Here is a 15,318-nt window from a genome sequence, read left to right on the forward strand (position 1 = left end):
ACCTCCTTTCTTTTATTTTTCTTTGTAATAATTCTTTTTGTCTATTATTGTTAATATAAAATATGATAACTTGACTAATTTGTCCTTCCTAATATACTCTTCTTCTTTTTTAGTTTAATTATCATGTAAACACTTACCAAAAGTGAAACATTTCAGAAAATCTTCATCTAACAATTTAATTCAACCTCGAAAAGAACATTTCAATTCGATCTGAAAACCCTAAAAATACTGGGAAAACACGGATAAAGAGATGAAAATTGAATTTCGGGCGAAAAAAATTGATAACATACGAATCATTGAAATAAGGAACAAAAATAAGGGAATCTTACAAAAATATCTCAAATAAGTTCTAACTTACCAACCTCTAGCCATTAATTATAGATTTATCAAAACAAGTCAAGCACATGTAAAAATTGAAAACCTAAATAAATAAGGTTCTTTCTCTTCAAGAATCACATGCAAAGATCCACTTCCATATTTTTAAGCGTGATCAGTAACATTATGCAAGACGGAAAGGAAATTTCATGGATGAGGTAGCAAATAAGGTGATGGAATACAAAAAAAATGTATATACATAATATTCTAAAAATCTGAGCAAAAACAAAAACCTTTTTCGATGGGTATGGTTGAAATTCATTGAATACATATAGATAAGTCAATATACAAAATTTGAGAAAGATTTGAGGTGATTTGGACTGATTTGGTATTAAAATTCGTTGTTAAAATCATGTTCAAAAAATCCTTTACGACACATGTATTATGCATGTACCTCACACACAGGTATACATGGATATACATGTGATACACATTTGATACAAATATGATACATATATGATACACAAATGATACACAGTGTGATACACATTATTTGTTTCATGTTCATCTTACTACTTCGAATTTTCCATTCAAACCACCTCAAAATTCCACCAAATCATCCCAAAATTGAGATTCAAGCTCCTTAAAATGTATCCAATCTATTATAATAATACCCACTCAAAAAAAAAGCAAAAATTTAACTTTTTTTGGCTACAAATAGCTAATTGGCTAATATTAGAAATATTTTATGAATTGGCCAATTTTTGTAATAAGCTACTTATAAATGGACATAACTGGTAGTTTCCCAAAAAAATAATTGTGACTCGTTGCTCACTGGCTAATTCTATAAACTAAAACTAGATCTATTAACTACGTAGGTAAAGTAACAACAACAACAAACCCAATAGTTTCCCATAAGTGGGATTTGGGGAGAGATGTACGCAGTCTTAGCCTTACCCCTACCCTGGAAGGACAGAGAAGCTGTTTCCGATAGACCTTCGGCTACAAAACGATTGAAAAAGAAAAGATAATTGCAACAAGTAGAAATAACAGCAAAATGAAATAAGATCGAATCCACGTACGCAAAGTAATCAAACCATATCATTTCTTTGTTTATTTTTATATAAAATGCAGGAATCAATTATCAAATTCTTACATAAAGAACTGAGACGAAGTTTTTGGAAGTTCTCAATGTCAAAAGAATGTTCAATCATATATTTTCAGAATATTTCTTTCCTGTCGATGCCAAATTCTAAGAGAAATGATAAAGATTTCCAATGTGCAACAAACTTCCTATAAATTTACAGTTAAATGAATCACGTGATAGTGTAAAATTTTGGACCTCAAATATAGATGGAAGGTCCACAGAACTTACTGTATATTACTACAAGGTATCCTACTCTTTTCCACATCCCTCTCCCCGCCCAAAAAAGATGGAAATTATTTTCACCATTTCTCGGACACATTGTCGCTTTAATCAAATTTGACTTCATAATTCCTCTGCAGAACAGCTTGTTCAGCTTAGCAAACAAAACAAAAACCAACTCTTAGGCAAATTACAGCAGAAAGTTGTGGAGAGCAACAGTCCACTACTACACAATATATTTTACATAGCAAATGAACTTCCTCGGTTCAACCATTGTCCGAAATGTAAGCCATGTATCACTGGAACAAGGGCATTATCCAACAATCGCAGTAAAATCCAAATGCAAAAATGACACCAGATTGTTGGAAAAAGAAATGGTAAAGGTTGACCAAAAACTGCCTTTGTAAATTTCTTTACAACTCCTCGCATACCTTGCCTACTAAAAATTATCTACATCAATAAAGACACAAACTGGCAACTTTTCATTTATAGCTCTCCCAAAATTTTGTTCGGCATCCCTGAACATTTTCCGTTCAGCAACTAGTCAAACCGGCAGCATCTACAAGCCTAATGAATAACCGCTGTTCGCTGCTCAATGAAGCAAACCACTTTCTTAGGCAATCAGTTGGATCACATTGATTTGCAGGTGATGCAACTTCAATGTTACTTTCAGCAAGTTCTTCAAAGCTGAGAGGAATTAGGCCAATTAAAGAAATACCAATGGAGAACTGAAGGTGAAGACCCCTTCTTTTGGAGTCACATTGGCAAAGTAATGCACACAAAGAGCTTCTTAATCTCTGAATCCTAACATCTTCACATCCAAAAGCATTAAGACCAGACCTGCAAGAGATTTTTATATAAAATGCTCGTTAGCATGCAATGAATAAGCAAAAAAAATTCCAAGTAGAAACACCATTTTAACCATAATATAAATACAATTAAAAGATACCTACCAAAATATAAATACAATTAAGAGAAAAGGTTTGAGGTCATAGAAACTAACCCTCCATCCAAAGGTTCAATTTATTTCATCAAACTCACTGATGAATGATGATTAGCATCTACTCATTTACATACCTTAAAAGAAGGTACCGAGATCTAAAAGAATTAACCAACCAAATATTCAGGTGCCCAAACAGAAAGTGAATTGTAGTATTCCAAAAATCATTCATACCAAAATCTGGTTGCAAAATCATGCATACAAACAACAAAGGAAATTCAAATACCCAACTACTATGTGAAATTTTATCTTTTATATTGCTGATAAGAAGTTGATAATCTGTGGCAAATGCAAGACTAAATTTGCTCATTCATCTCTCTAGGCCTAGATAACTTTTCCAAACTCCCCCCTCAGAATTCTAACTCATTTTAAACGGTGATTACAAAGCAATAAAAACCTAATTTTCTCAATCCATCATATTTAACACTATCATCTAATGAAATATCTAGAGATAGATTTTTTTCTCACTTCAATGTTTCCAGTTAATATCCGTATCCACGTCCTAAAGCTTTCTCTGTAGGCAACACCTAAACATAGAAGAGCCTCTAGTTAATGCAAGATTCTTTTTACCAAATCAATGAAATAGTAAGTTTACTGTCAGTCCGAAAGAGATGAGGCCAATAGATATGTCCATTATAGCTCTTGTTTGCACAAGGGTATAGCATAGACCACCAATGGGGAAACAGTTGGGAAACAATTTTGAGGTTGTTCGGCTCCCTGAGCAGATGTAATTCGATCATCCAGAGTATAAAACTGCCAACATATACATGTATGGAGGGAATAAACTGGTCAAAAGGCTTTCTGAATGTCCAAAGGGAAACATAAAAGCATCCAATATCAGCAATGCAACTTATAATCTTGAATGTGGAGCACTGAAAAAAATTCAGGATAGAGAGAAATATAATATAGGATCAGGATATTGTCCTATACGGAATGCCAATGGTTAAGTTCATAAATATGTTACCTCATAATATGCTGCTTCAAAGATACAGAAACAACAACCGAAAAAAAAAATGTGAATTCCCACAAGTGAGATTTGGAGAGAGTGAGAACTGAGACCCCTACCCTGGAAGGGAGAGAGGCTATTTCCAAAAGACCCTCGGCTAAAAAAAAAGATAAAAAGAAGTAATGGCAACAAATATCAACAACAACAAGATAAAAAGAGGACCAAAGCCAAGGTAGCAATTAAACAGTAGTAATAGCAATCTAAGAATAAAGGGATAACAAACTAACACTAATGTTATCGAATCGATCGAACCGACGTACAAAGGGAAATGCCTGACTACCTACTAACCTTCTACCCTAATCCTCGACCTCCACACCCTCCTATCAAGAGTCATGTCCTCGGTAAGCTCCAACTGCGCCATATCCCGTCTAATCACCTCTCTTAAAGACTTTTTTGGCCTACCTCTACCCATCTTCATACCCACCAAGGTTAACCTCTCACACCTCCTAACTAACCTTTTGTGCTTCTCTTCTTAACATGACGAAATATCTCAACCTCGCCTCCCGCATCTTATCCTCCAAGGGTGCCACTCCCACCTTATCCCATATAACTTCATTCCTAATCTAATCCAATCTGGTATGCCCGCACATCCATCTCAACATCCTCATTTCAGCTACTTTCATTTTCTGGATATGTGAGTTCTTGACAGGTCAGCACTCTGCTTCATACAACATGGTCGGTTTAACCGCTACTTTGTATAACTTATCCTTAAGTTTCAGTGGCACATTCTTATCACATAAGACACCGAAAGCGATCCTCCACTTCATCCACCTTGCTTCGAAATGATGCGTGACATCCTCGTCAATCTCCCCATCACCTTGTATTATAGGCTGAAGATACTTGAAACTCTCTCTCCTAGAGATGACTTGTGTATCAAGCCTCACATCCATGTCCGCTTCCTCGGTAATGTCGCTAAATTTGCACTCCAAGTACTCTGTCTTGGTCCTGCTTAACTTGAAACTTTTAGACTCAAGAGTCTGTCTCCAAACCTCCAGCTCTTGTTAACACCACACCCCGTCTCATCAATCAAAAATTATATCATCGGCAGATAACCCACACCATGGAACCTTCCCTTGAATGTGTCACGTCAATGCGTCCATCGCCGCTAAAAACGGGATAAGGCTAATCCGTGATGCAACCCCATCACAACCGGGAAGTGTTCTGAGTATCCTCCCACTGTCCTCACTCGTGTCTTGTATGCTACAGGTACACCTTTAGCCTCCAAACACCTCCCTAGAACCTCCCTTGAGACTTTGACATATGCTCTTGAGACTTTGACGTATGCTTTCTCTAGATCAATGAACACCATATGCAAGTCCTTCTTCAAAGATACAGAAACAAAAAGATAATATTATCCCATCCCATATGATCAGAAAATAAAACAAGTATGCAGCTCAGGCCATCTCTTCAATCAAAATGCCAATAGAGCTCACTCTCACGTTTCCCCATTTAAGACTTAAGCCCTATGAGTAAAATAAATGTTGAAAATAATTTAACCATATTTCGATTATTACCTTCCAAGTTGGCCAAGAAGAGTAGTGATAGCAGCAGCATTGTGCTCCGATGTACAATAGTCCAATAAATCCAATAGTGGACAGGCAATTTTGTCAAACATCCAATCCCAGCTCTGCTTGAGAGATCAAAAAAGAAAAACAGAATTAGCCAAAAACTTCTGAGGAATGAACTAGAAGTAGGAAGCAATAACCTAGCCCAGACCCCACCTTATTTCCCAATAGGAACTAAGCAAGCAAATTATCATAGATTCTATTTAAAAGTAAAAAGATATTCCAATAACATCCTCCATTGAGAAAAAGATCCAACACAAGATTGAGTGAGCATTAAAGAAGATTCAAATACAACAATTTAGGAGTTCCAAAAGTTAAGAATTTGGTGTAGTAATAGGCATTAACTAACTTCAATTGCTCTCCAAAACGTCTACTAAACGAATAGAATCACCAGAGAGAATTTCGCAACTATGCAACCTAGCCATTCATTGCAATATAGAAGTACATCTTGCTAGCCAAAATAAACGACATACCATGCATAGAGATAAATTGCATAAGAACTAACTGAAAAGAAATATTAGTCCCCCCTTCCAATTAAAGGGTGTAATTCCTAATAAGATTCACATTAACACACTTTTAGCATTCCAAAATGAAATCCATTTGTATTTTCTTTCTCTTTTCCATCCTACTGCAAACACAAAGTCCAGGAGTCTTGGTTTTTGGCCAAAATAGGGGTCTGTTATGTAACAGCACCACATTTTTAAGTAAATGCATTTGTATCTCATTTTGGGTTAATAGGAATCGGAGTGAATTCAAACTTTGCGCCAAAGGAATCTTTGACCTAAATGAATCAAATAATCTATAATAAAATCAGAGAAAAAGAATTAAAAGCAACAAATATACTGAACAAAGACAAATGGCGGGTACAGGGACAACAGGTGGCGAAGCATGGAGGGGTTTTTGGTAGACATGCGAGAGGATCGGAGGAGGGGTTAGTGGGTTTGATTGCATGAGGGGAGGAAAGAGAAAAGTATGCATAGGAGTAAAAGCACCCCTTTTATCCCATGAGGGGATGGAGAAAATTATACCAAGAAGAGGTTCATAATCCTGGATGCTACCCATTATCCAGTCCCATCCTCTCAAACAAACACAAATAGTGGATAACTCCTGTTTCAGAACTCTTGACTAAGCAGCCCCCCTTCCCCTCCCACACTTCATTCCCGATCTATATCTTGAGGTCATACAGACCATTTCAATAACCACATTAATCATCTCCATTCCTGGATTAAATGCCATAATTTACTGAAGCTCAGAGCAGCTCTGGAAAACTACGTGTCAAAGGAAAACAAATGCAACACCAGTAGAAGAAATGTGGCCACAGCACCCTATGCACCAATGTCAAACAAGATCCAAAGTCAAAACTAAATCTAAGGAGACCCGTTCAGCAGAAGTGACTGAACTGCATGTCGAACCTCAAAAAGTTTGGAAAAAAAATGCTCATAAAGGTTTGAAGGTGATCTATGAAGCTAGGTCCCAAGTTGTTTGCTAAATGCTTTCATATTAAAATGTCCAAAAGTAGCTCTACCTTTTTTATAAATAAAAAATTAAAAAAATAACAACAACTCTCTAAAGCAATTAACAAAGGATGGTAACTAACGTTTATACGAGAGCTCTCTGATGAAAATATAACTAGGCTGTAAATTTGGACCAATTTGTGGGCAAGAATAATCAAATGTTAAAGCGCTTCTCATTTGACCTACAGACTGTTCATATTGCATATCCAGCACTAGCAAATTAAGGCATCAATGATTAATTTGATCGTTAAGCTAAAGCATTACTCCATTTCCATCTGCAACTATAAGAAATGGAGCAGCAATTACAACAAATAGATTTTGGCTCTCTCCTTGCAAGTGGAGTTTCCTAAATATGGATGCTAGAAAATGATGGAAATGATGTGCAAGATGCTGAAGCATTCTATAATAATGTACAAAATGCTGCAACGTACTACAACATCACACAACTGCCTATCATTAGGCACTGAAAGTGCAACAAATATCTAAGGTCATGCATTAGGACCTTTTATTAACTATCTTTAACACACTAGTCATTTGAACAACCTTTCTACAAGCTTCTCCGCGCAATAAAAAGAACAGTACTATTCGAAATTATGTTTTTCTAGATAGAGAAATTATTTTATTAAAGAATTGACAAACCACGGAAAAACCGATAGTATGCGAGTACTTCTCACTACCTTTTGATAAGATTTTGTTTTGGCATAAGTCACTAATTATTGATAATATTTTCAGCCAGAACTCTTTTACTTATGAAGGAAATGACACTATTTCCTGCAGTAGAACAATGCCATTCACTTAAGTAAAAAGTATGATCCACTTTATGTTCCAACATCCTATAATAGCACTCAAATATCCACACTTTTTTTGCACCTGGAACAAGAAAGAAATAAAGAGAAACAACAAATAGGACAGAAGTTCACAAGATTATAGAGTAAACGAGTAAAATAAGAAAAAATCATACCATGAAACCTGCAACAAGCTCCACAAGTGCGAGGGTATTAGTTAACTGGCATGAATTTTCAGAAATAACAAAGGCCGACTGAACTAAATCTACGTCATCTGAGGATTCACCAGTTTTCCTTCCATCACATTTGACTCTGCGTCTTGATGAGTTCAATGATTCCATCAAATCCGACCCCACAGCAGAGCAAGCATAACTGTTAATACTATCCAAGAGGGATGATGCAACAATATCCATGGTAGCTGCACCCTCTGAAAACGGGCATTTACTACCGGAACAAATCCTAGACAATGACTCAACTGAAGATCCTATACAGGAAAGAGGATCAGGAGATGATCTATTCTTGTGAATAAGCATCACCAATGACTTCACCACAGTCATAGCTAAACCATACTCTTTGAGGATAAAGTATTTAGAACCACATAGATAGGCAAATATATGAAGAATGTTTAGAGCATCAGACCTCCGCATCCTTAAGATGTTGCAGGAAGCCTCACAAACAAAACCAACATGGTCAACCGCGGAACATACTGATGCTAGCAAAATGCCTCCAATTAGCAACAACTGAGTAGGAGCTGGTTGCTTGCACAAGCTTACACTATGACCATCCAAAATAAGATTGATTCCTGAATTGGTTGCAAGCTTTGAATCAGAACTTACAGCAGGCACCAGCAATTTATCATGCAAAAGAAAATCCTCCATAAGAGAAAGTACATCATAAAAGTTGCAATATTCCACAAACATCCTTCTTGTATCTACATGTGAAAGTTCTGCAAATATGGAAAATTAAAAGTAGGCTTAGTATACACAAGGTAAGCTTTTTGAGGAAACATCGTAATGCAAATAAATAATAAGGCCAGAAACCTGTATATATGTGCTGAGCAACAGAATTCACAAAAAGGGTCAGGTCCCTCTCCCAATCATCTCCAAAGGCTCTCGTTGCAGTATCAGAAATGTAGAGCAGTAAGAGTGAAAAGAAGACACAGGTCTTCTCCCTGGAAAAGGTGGCAAGAAAGAAGATAAAATGTTAGCTCTTGTTTCAAAATCAACATGTATTCACATTTGAACCCATTTCTATGCTAATGAAGCAGCGGAATAACACTTGAGAAGGACAAAGGACAAGAATAATCCACATAAACTAAGGGCATTGTACGTGCCTAAGAATGACAATCAAATGCTGGTTCGAAGCATCTTAAACTCATGCAAACTTAAAAAATGTAGACACTCCAGATTGCAAAACAAAATAAGGCAGCTAGAAAAGAAAACAGAATAAATTATATGACCTAAAATTATCGAAGAGGTTGCAGTTCAAGTATACAGAATAAGTTTTGACATATACTCCGATATCGGAAGTTGAATAGAAAAAGTTAGTACAGTCCATCCATTATTCATATGAGAGGTAATAATATGTACGATTGATGTCAAGTACTCCGAGATGTGAGCTCACTAAGCCTTCTAATTTCTTTCTAATAGTTGGAAGTAAAATTTGACAAGAGTAACATCATTGCGTCATATTACAAGAACAAAATATATACACAGTTGCAAGGTACTTCTTTCTGGAGAAAAGCACATGATTTTGGGATATCCCACTACCATGAAGTAAACATGACTATCAAATTTGGCACGAGCATAAAACATACTGCTGTAACCATTGACACACATTTAAAATTCAGTCTGTCAAGCGACATATATTTGAAAATTTTATTCATGGCCATGTGACCTTAGGCTAGATCATTTTTTATCTTCTCTCTATAATTGTAGGCTTTGGGCTAAATCTTACCTTCTAAACTCTTAGGGTGTGAGGAAATCATTGTATAACAGCCTAATAATTAACAAGACCGGTTTGTTTGGTTGCACAAGTGTAATTACATAGTTAGACATTTTTTATATTAATAAACGTTAACAATAAAAATTAAAATAAACTTTTTAGATAAACAAGTAAATAAATTTTAGTGTGTGACACATATATGTATAAAGGAAATATTGACTATTATTTATTACTAGGTATTCAGAATACATACTTTTTGAATGTAATTAATAATTATAAACTGGTAATTAATATCATAAAGAAAAATTGATATCTTCCTACCCATGTGAATATAATATGAAATTCATGACTACTTGTATTTTCTAAATAACAAAGGACAAACATGAAGTATTTTTCTATAATTAGTATTATGTCAATGAATAGAAAACTAAGCTTAGAAGGGGAACTTTGAAGCAACGGTAAAGTTCTCCTTGTGACTTATAGGTCACAGGTTCGAGCCGTGGAAACAGTCACTAATAATTGCATTAGGTAGGTTGTTGTCTACATCACACCCCTTGGGGTGCGGCCCTTCCCCGGTCCCTGTGTCCCTTAATAGAAAAATACGCAAGTAGCACATGAAATTGTTTTTACAAGTCTTTCTCATATATTTGAAGCAAAGAGAATGAGTGCAAAAAGAGTAAAATATTTGGAAAAGAAGATAAAAGACAATTTGAAAAGCTGCCTTGTTATTATACGTGGAATTACCAACAAATTTCGCCTCTTTCGAAAATTGGAGAGTGTAATTGCTCCCTGTCAATTACACCCAATTAATTACCCGGCCATACTAACGGTCCAAAACTGTGTAATTACACCCAAATCCAATTACAAGGTGGCTAAGTGGCTTTCCAAACATGCTCTTGTAAACATATGAAAGAAAATGGAAGTACAACTTTAAGCATAGAGAACTTTGCTTATGCCATATTGATATCTGAAGAACAAAGTATAGGTGGATATCCCTGATCCAAAAAAAAAAAGTATGGGTGGACGATTTTGGTATGTCCAATGCAAAGTAAGCATGAAACCCAACTAGGAGGGCGAATATATAACAATAGAACTGCTAGCTTACTTGTTTGAGATATCTTCAAGTTTCAAAAGAGTGACCAAAATACTCCTAAGAGAAGGATCTGATGATGCAGAGCACTGAGCAAGACAACTGCTGGTAGCACGGTAAATACTGGAAATGCTATTTTCGGCGTTGTTATTTGAAAAGATGACACAATACTTGGCAAAACTATCCCATAATGAGACCACTCTCCTTTCCAATGGAATCTGCAACCCCTCACTTGCAGGAGCAGCTAAATCTGATCTGCACAATGCTGATGCATTTGCATAGGAACTGCAGAATAACTTACAAGCTGTGTCAAGGTTTAATCTCTTAGATGAATCAACATGATCTCTTTTCTTGGAAAATGATGAATTATCTGAAGGATCCAAGGTACAATGTTTTAACTGGTTAGAATTGATTTCCACATTGATGACATCAAAACTGTCTGATGAAACCAGAGTCCCCATTGCATTTGAGAATCCCTGACATAAAGGTGAGCGAATCGATTCAAGTGCCTCACTGCTATGGCACTGAATCTCAGGAAGTGTAGGCGATAAAGGCATTTCAATTGCTAGACGATAAGACTCTTCATCAGTATCACTATCCAAATTGAGAAGCTTCATATAATCACCACGGACAAGTTCATCAATATCTCCCAGATCATCATCTTTCCCATCCTTCCAATCCTGGGCAGTTTCTGGAAGGCTATAGACAGTTGGAGATGGACGTGTGCAGACATCAGATTGGACACCACAGCTGTCAAGCTTTGTCTTTTCCACACTATTCTTGTTTAAAGGATGCAGGCCTAGTTCACAGGATGTTCTTCTTTTCTTGCGAGATATAAAATGCTCGCTGCACGTATCCTCAAGGACACAAACCAACCATCATTTTCAAAACTGACAAATTTTTCTTTGTATGAAACAGGAACAAAGCGGTGCAAGAAAGCTGCCTTTGCCACTTGTTACCCCCGGAATTTAAGTTTCCATTAGATTTAGTGGCATCAACAGATCTCCTCATCCTCTTATAATGTGGACCTCTCCTCTCAGTAGAAATACAACTGATCGGACTCTTGACATTACTGTCAGCAATTGCTACAACATTCTCAATGCACTTTTTTCTTGCATCTCCAGGCAAACTGGATATGGTCAGTTCTACGTCCAATTTTTCTTCAGCTGATTTAGCTGATGTTGTGACGGAAGCACATTTGTCCTGTGAGCCCACCAATAGCCTATCAGAAAATGATGCCGAACTGGAATTCATGGCAGAACTCTGTAACACTTTTTTGCTGGAACCTCTAAGTAAAGGCTCCAATTTAGAGTTAATACCTGATAATGATACAGGGTTGTTCCCTCCAGACATCGGAAGCAAACGTACATTACATTCTATCTTTTGCTCGGACAGATCAGACCCAACAGCAGCTAACTGCACGGAATCATTTCCAAAATGACAGTGCGTGTCACAAGCTACCAAACTAGAATACTTGCTTTTCAAGTTGAAGCTGCAAACCTGCACAGCAGGAAGATCATATCATTAAGAGACCATCGAAATAGAGCTTGCATCCATTTAATTAGAGGGGGAAAAAAGGAATAAAGACAAACCAAATATAAATTAAATGGGTGTTTATCTGAAAATGGGGCAGGTAAATAGGAGTGATCTTTCTGAACATATCACATACTATTTTCAAGATTCTGCCAAACATTCTGCAAGATTGTGCATGACCTCAAAAATAGTCAATGTTAATGAAGCTCAACAAATTCTTGAAAATGTTAAACTAATTGTTCAAACAGTCACAGTTTCTGTTCTTACCAACTCCAGTTTTGGTAGAAAATTTCCAAGTAAAATACATACTTCCCCAAGGTTTCTTGAGAAAACATAATCAAAAACACCTTCCTTACTATATATGAGCGTCAACAATGCCAAGAACAAGAGAAACAAACCTTTTCTGGGGCATGCTCATCACCTTGAAAGAAGCAACCGTCCAGTATGTTTAGACGTCTCGAGAAGTGAACAAGCTCCTGCTTTAAGCTAACTAGATTCTGCTGTAGTATATAATTACGGGTTTTTTCGAACTTAGCTACTTTTTTAGCATGCTTTACCAGCATCTTTTCAAGCTTCAACTGCTTTTGCAACAGCTTAACTTTAGCAGTTTCAACATGCACACTACTATCAAGTGCACGAAGAGGACAATCAACAGAAGACCTTGCAGAACTTAGCTTTTCAATTTCTTTCTGCAGTTCTTCGACCCTCTTTCTGTAATTTTTGACCTCTTCAGAAAGCTGATCAGCACGATTTTTTTCTTCTGATGCCTTCTTTTTATATGCTTCTGCAGCCTTTCTTTGCTTTTCCACTTTTTTCATCTCTGATTTGACACGCTTTTTCTCAATCACCACCTTTTCTTCCATTTCCTGGAGCCTTTTTTGGTCTGCATCGGAATTCCCAATTACATCTACCATGGTAACATCTCTCTCCACTGCCTTTGGACCAAGCTCAGGTGAGAATTGAGCAGTTCCTATAGTTGTCCCTTTACGAGGTATGATGTTAACCGTTTTACCAGATGCCATGGGTTCACCGATCTCTTTCTTCAAATTATCAATCTTTTGTCTATCATGTTCAAGCTGACGATATAGATCAGTAGCCCGGCTCTTTTCATCCATGGCCATCTTGCGGTTGGTTTCTGCAATCTTCTTTTGATCAGCAGCTTTCGCCACTGCTGCATCTGCACGTTTTCTCTCTTTAGATGTGTTTTCTCTTTCTGCCTCCAGCTGCTTCTTAGCATCTTCAAACTCCAAAGTCACTGAAGCTAACTTTGATTTCACTTGATCAGCTTCCTTCTTCAGATTTTCCAAATTAAGACTATTTCCTTCGGCTCTTTTTCTTTCAACATCAGCAAGTCTCCTTTCTTCATCAGCCTTTGTTTTCTCAACCTTCAATTTTGTCCTCAACTCGTCCACCTTTTTCCTCACCAACTCAGCCTTCTTCTTCTCTGACTCTGCTCTCACTCTTTCTTTATCGACAAGCACCTTCAGCTCGTTTACCTTGCTTTCTCTCTCAGTGAGATGCTCCTTAAGCTCTCTAATTTCTCTACCTCCATCATTAGCCACCGATTGTTGCTTCAAGGAAAGAATCTCATTCTTCAACCCAGCAATTTCACTCTCTAAAGAAACCCTTAAAGCACATTCCTTTATGTTTTCCTCCTTTTCATTGTTCGCCCTAAGTTTCTCATCCTCAACAGCTGGAAAAAAAGAACAAAATACAGCAGCAAGTCAATGTCTGTCAATGACAAGAAACAGAGCATGTAATCAACAAGGGGAACAACCCCACTAGCAAAGATAAACAAGACCAGAGAGAGTATGCCTAAAATTAGATAAGCTTAAAGAGAACTCCTAACATACTAACCTTCAGACAGAAGATAAACTCAAAACTTGCTACTACGATTTCAAAAATCAAAAAACACTTAAGCTATTGGGAGGTCACATATTCTCACTGTGTATAGTAAGTACTACACACCAAGATACTATGATGCCAATAAAGATAAAGGTTTAAAACTCCTAGGGATTTTCTTAATGAGGTATCAGGACCACCTTATGCGCAGCTCGACAAATTCACCAAGCAGCTCGGTATAGTCAAACTAGGTAAATATTTACGTGCACCGATGTTTACACCAAACCAAACAAAGCAGTTAAAAATTAAAGGGAGCATGCATATCATTTTACCATGTTTAAGTTGTAAATCAGTGTATGAAGTACACATGTCTAGCCTTCACTAGTTTGATGTAAAGACCATGTGCGAGTAAGTTTTACCGTCAAACTATTCCTTTGCTTCCTTTTGTTTTGTAACTTATAAATTTCTCTATGCTTCTAATTTAAAATTAATACTCAAAATACTCATTTTCAGAAAGTAAAGGGTGAATCCAAAGTAAAACAAGTAAAAATACCTTTCCTGAGAGAGAGATTTTCAGATTGCATCTTCAAAACTTGTTCCTCGTAAATGGAGAGACCTTTACGAAGCGCATTTCTCCTATCTTCAAGCTTTGCGTAGCCGTCTTTCAGTTTACTGTACTTCTCTTTCCACTGCAAACACAGTGCAAAAATCAACCAAAAACTAAAGAAACAAAAGAAAATTGAATGTAAAGCAAATAGAAACCCTAACTCGAAATGCTTACAGATATACAGCAGGGATTTGTAAGCTCTTCTTTTATCATTACATCATCCGCCATTGATGTTGATTCGTACATATAAAAACCTTAAAATCTTTACTTTTGAGAAATTTACGCATTCGCACGGAGACTAGGCATTACTGCTTGCATAAATCCCTCAGTTGAACCCTAGCATTGAAAAGGTTCACTCAACCGCCAATACAGCTAACTAAGAAGTTAGAACCCCTAGGCTAAACCCTATTTTCGAATTCTTAAACAGTTGGAAAACTTCAGAACCGGACCGACTCGGGCATATCTTCGTCCCTTCGGGTTTTATCAGTCACGCAGACAGCGTATATCGAACCGGGTCTCGGTTCAACTCGGACGACAAGTATTTTAAAAAAGAAAAAAATCTAAACCAAAGTCATAAACATTTGTACAAATACTAGTGTCTATAAATGTGCATTGCAGATTAATAATGACACATAATAGTTTAAATATTTATTTATATAAAGGAATAATAAATTAAATTAATGAGAGAAATTTTATATATAATACTACAATAATCTTCTAAATGTCGAAAAATATTGTTACATTAGCATAA

The 15,318-nt window shown here is 36.5% G+C and overlaps 2 protein-coding genes across 3 annotated transcripts; both read right to left on the reverse strand.

Annotated features, from left to right (window-relative positions):
* Nucleotides 1-1,884: 1,884 nt before the first annotated feature.
* On the reverse strand, nucleotides 1,885-11,202 carry LOC107769407 (uncharacterized). The gene is made up of 5 exons (XM_016588612.2): nucleotides 10,601-11,202; nucleotides 8,592-8,722; nucleotides 7,728-8,497; nucleotides 5,202-5,314; nucleotides 1,885-2,521 (listed from the first exon to the last, which is right to left on the reverse strand). Exons 1-5 carry the CDS (start codon nucleotides 11,200-11,202, stop codon nucleotides 2,215-2,217), a joined length of 1,923 nt encoding a protein of 640 aa, XP_016444098.2. The 3' UTR covers nucleotides 1,885-2,214.
* A 233-nt stretch (nucleotides 11,203-11,435) lies between these two features.
* LOC142179421 (uncharacterized) lies at nucleotides 11,436-15,022 on the reverse strand. Of its 2 annotated transcripts, XM_075249363.1 has the most exons (5): nucleotides 14,742-15,022; nucleotides 14,514-14,649; nucleotides 12,517-13,811; nucleotides 11,905-12,085; nucleotides 11,652-11,788 (listed from the first exon to the last, which is right to left on the reverse strand). In XM_075249363.1, the coding sequence occupies exons 1-5, from the start codon at nucleotides 14,811-14,813 to the stop codon at nucleotides 11,757-11,759; spliced, it is 1,716 nt and encodes a 571-aa protein (XP_075105464.1). In that variant the 5' UTR covers nucleotides 14,814-15,022; the 3' UTR covers nucleotides 11,652-11,756. The 2 variants fall into 2 exon arrangements, with proteins under 2 accessions (XP_075105463.1, XP_075105464.1); XM_075249362.1 differs by having other exon boundaries at nucleotides 11,436-12,085.
* Between the last annotated feature and the right edge of the window lie 296 nt (nucleotides 15,023-15,318).

The sequence above is a fragment of the Nicotiana tabacum genome, chromosome 3 (assembly GCF_000715075.1).
Source record: "Nicotiana tabacum cultivar K326 chromosome 3, ASM71507v2, whole genome shotgun sequence".
NCBI lineage: Eukaryota > Viridiplantae > Streptophyta > Magnoliopsida > Solanales > Solanaceae > Nicotiana > Nicotiana tabacum.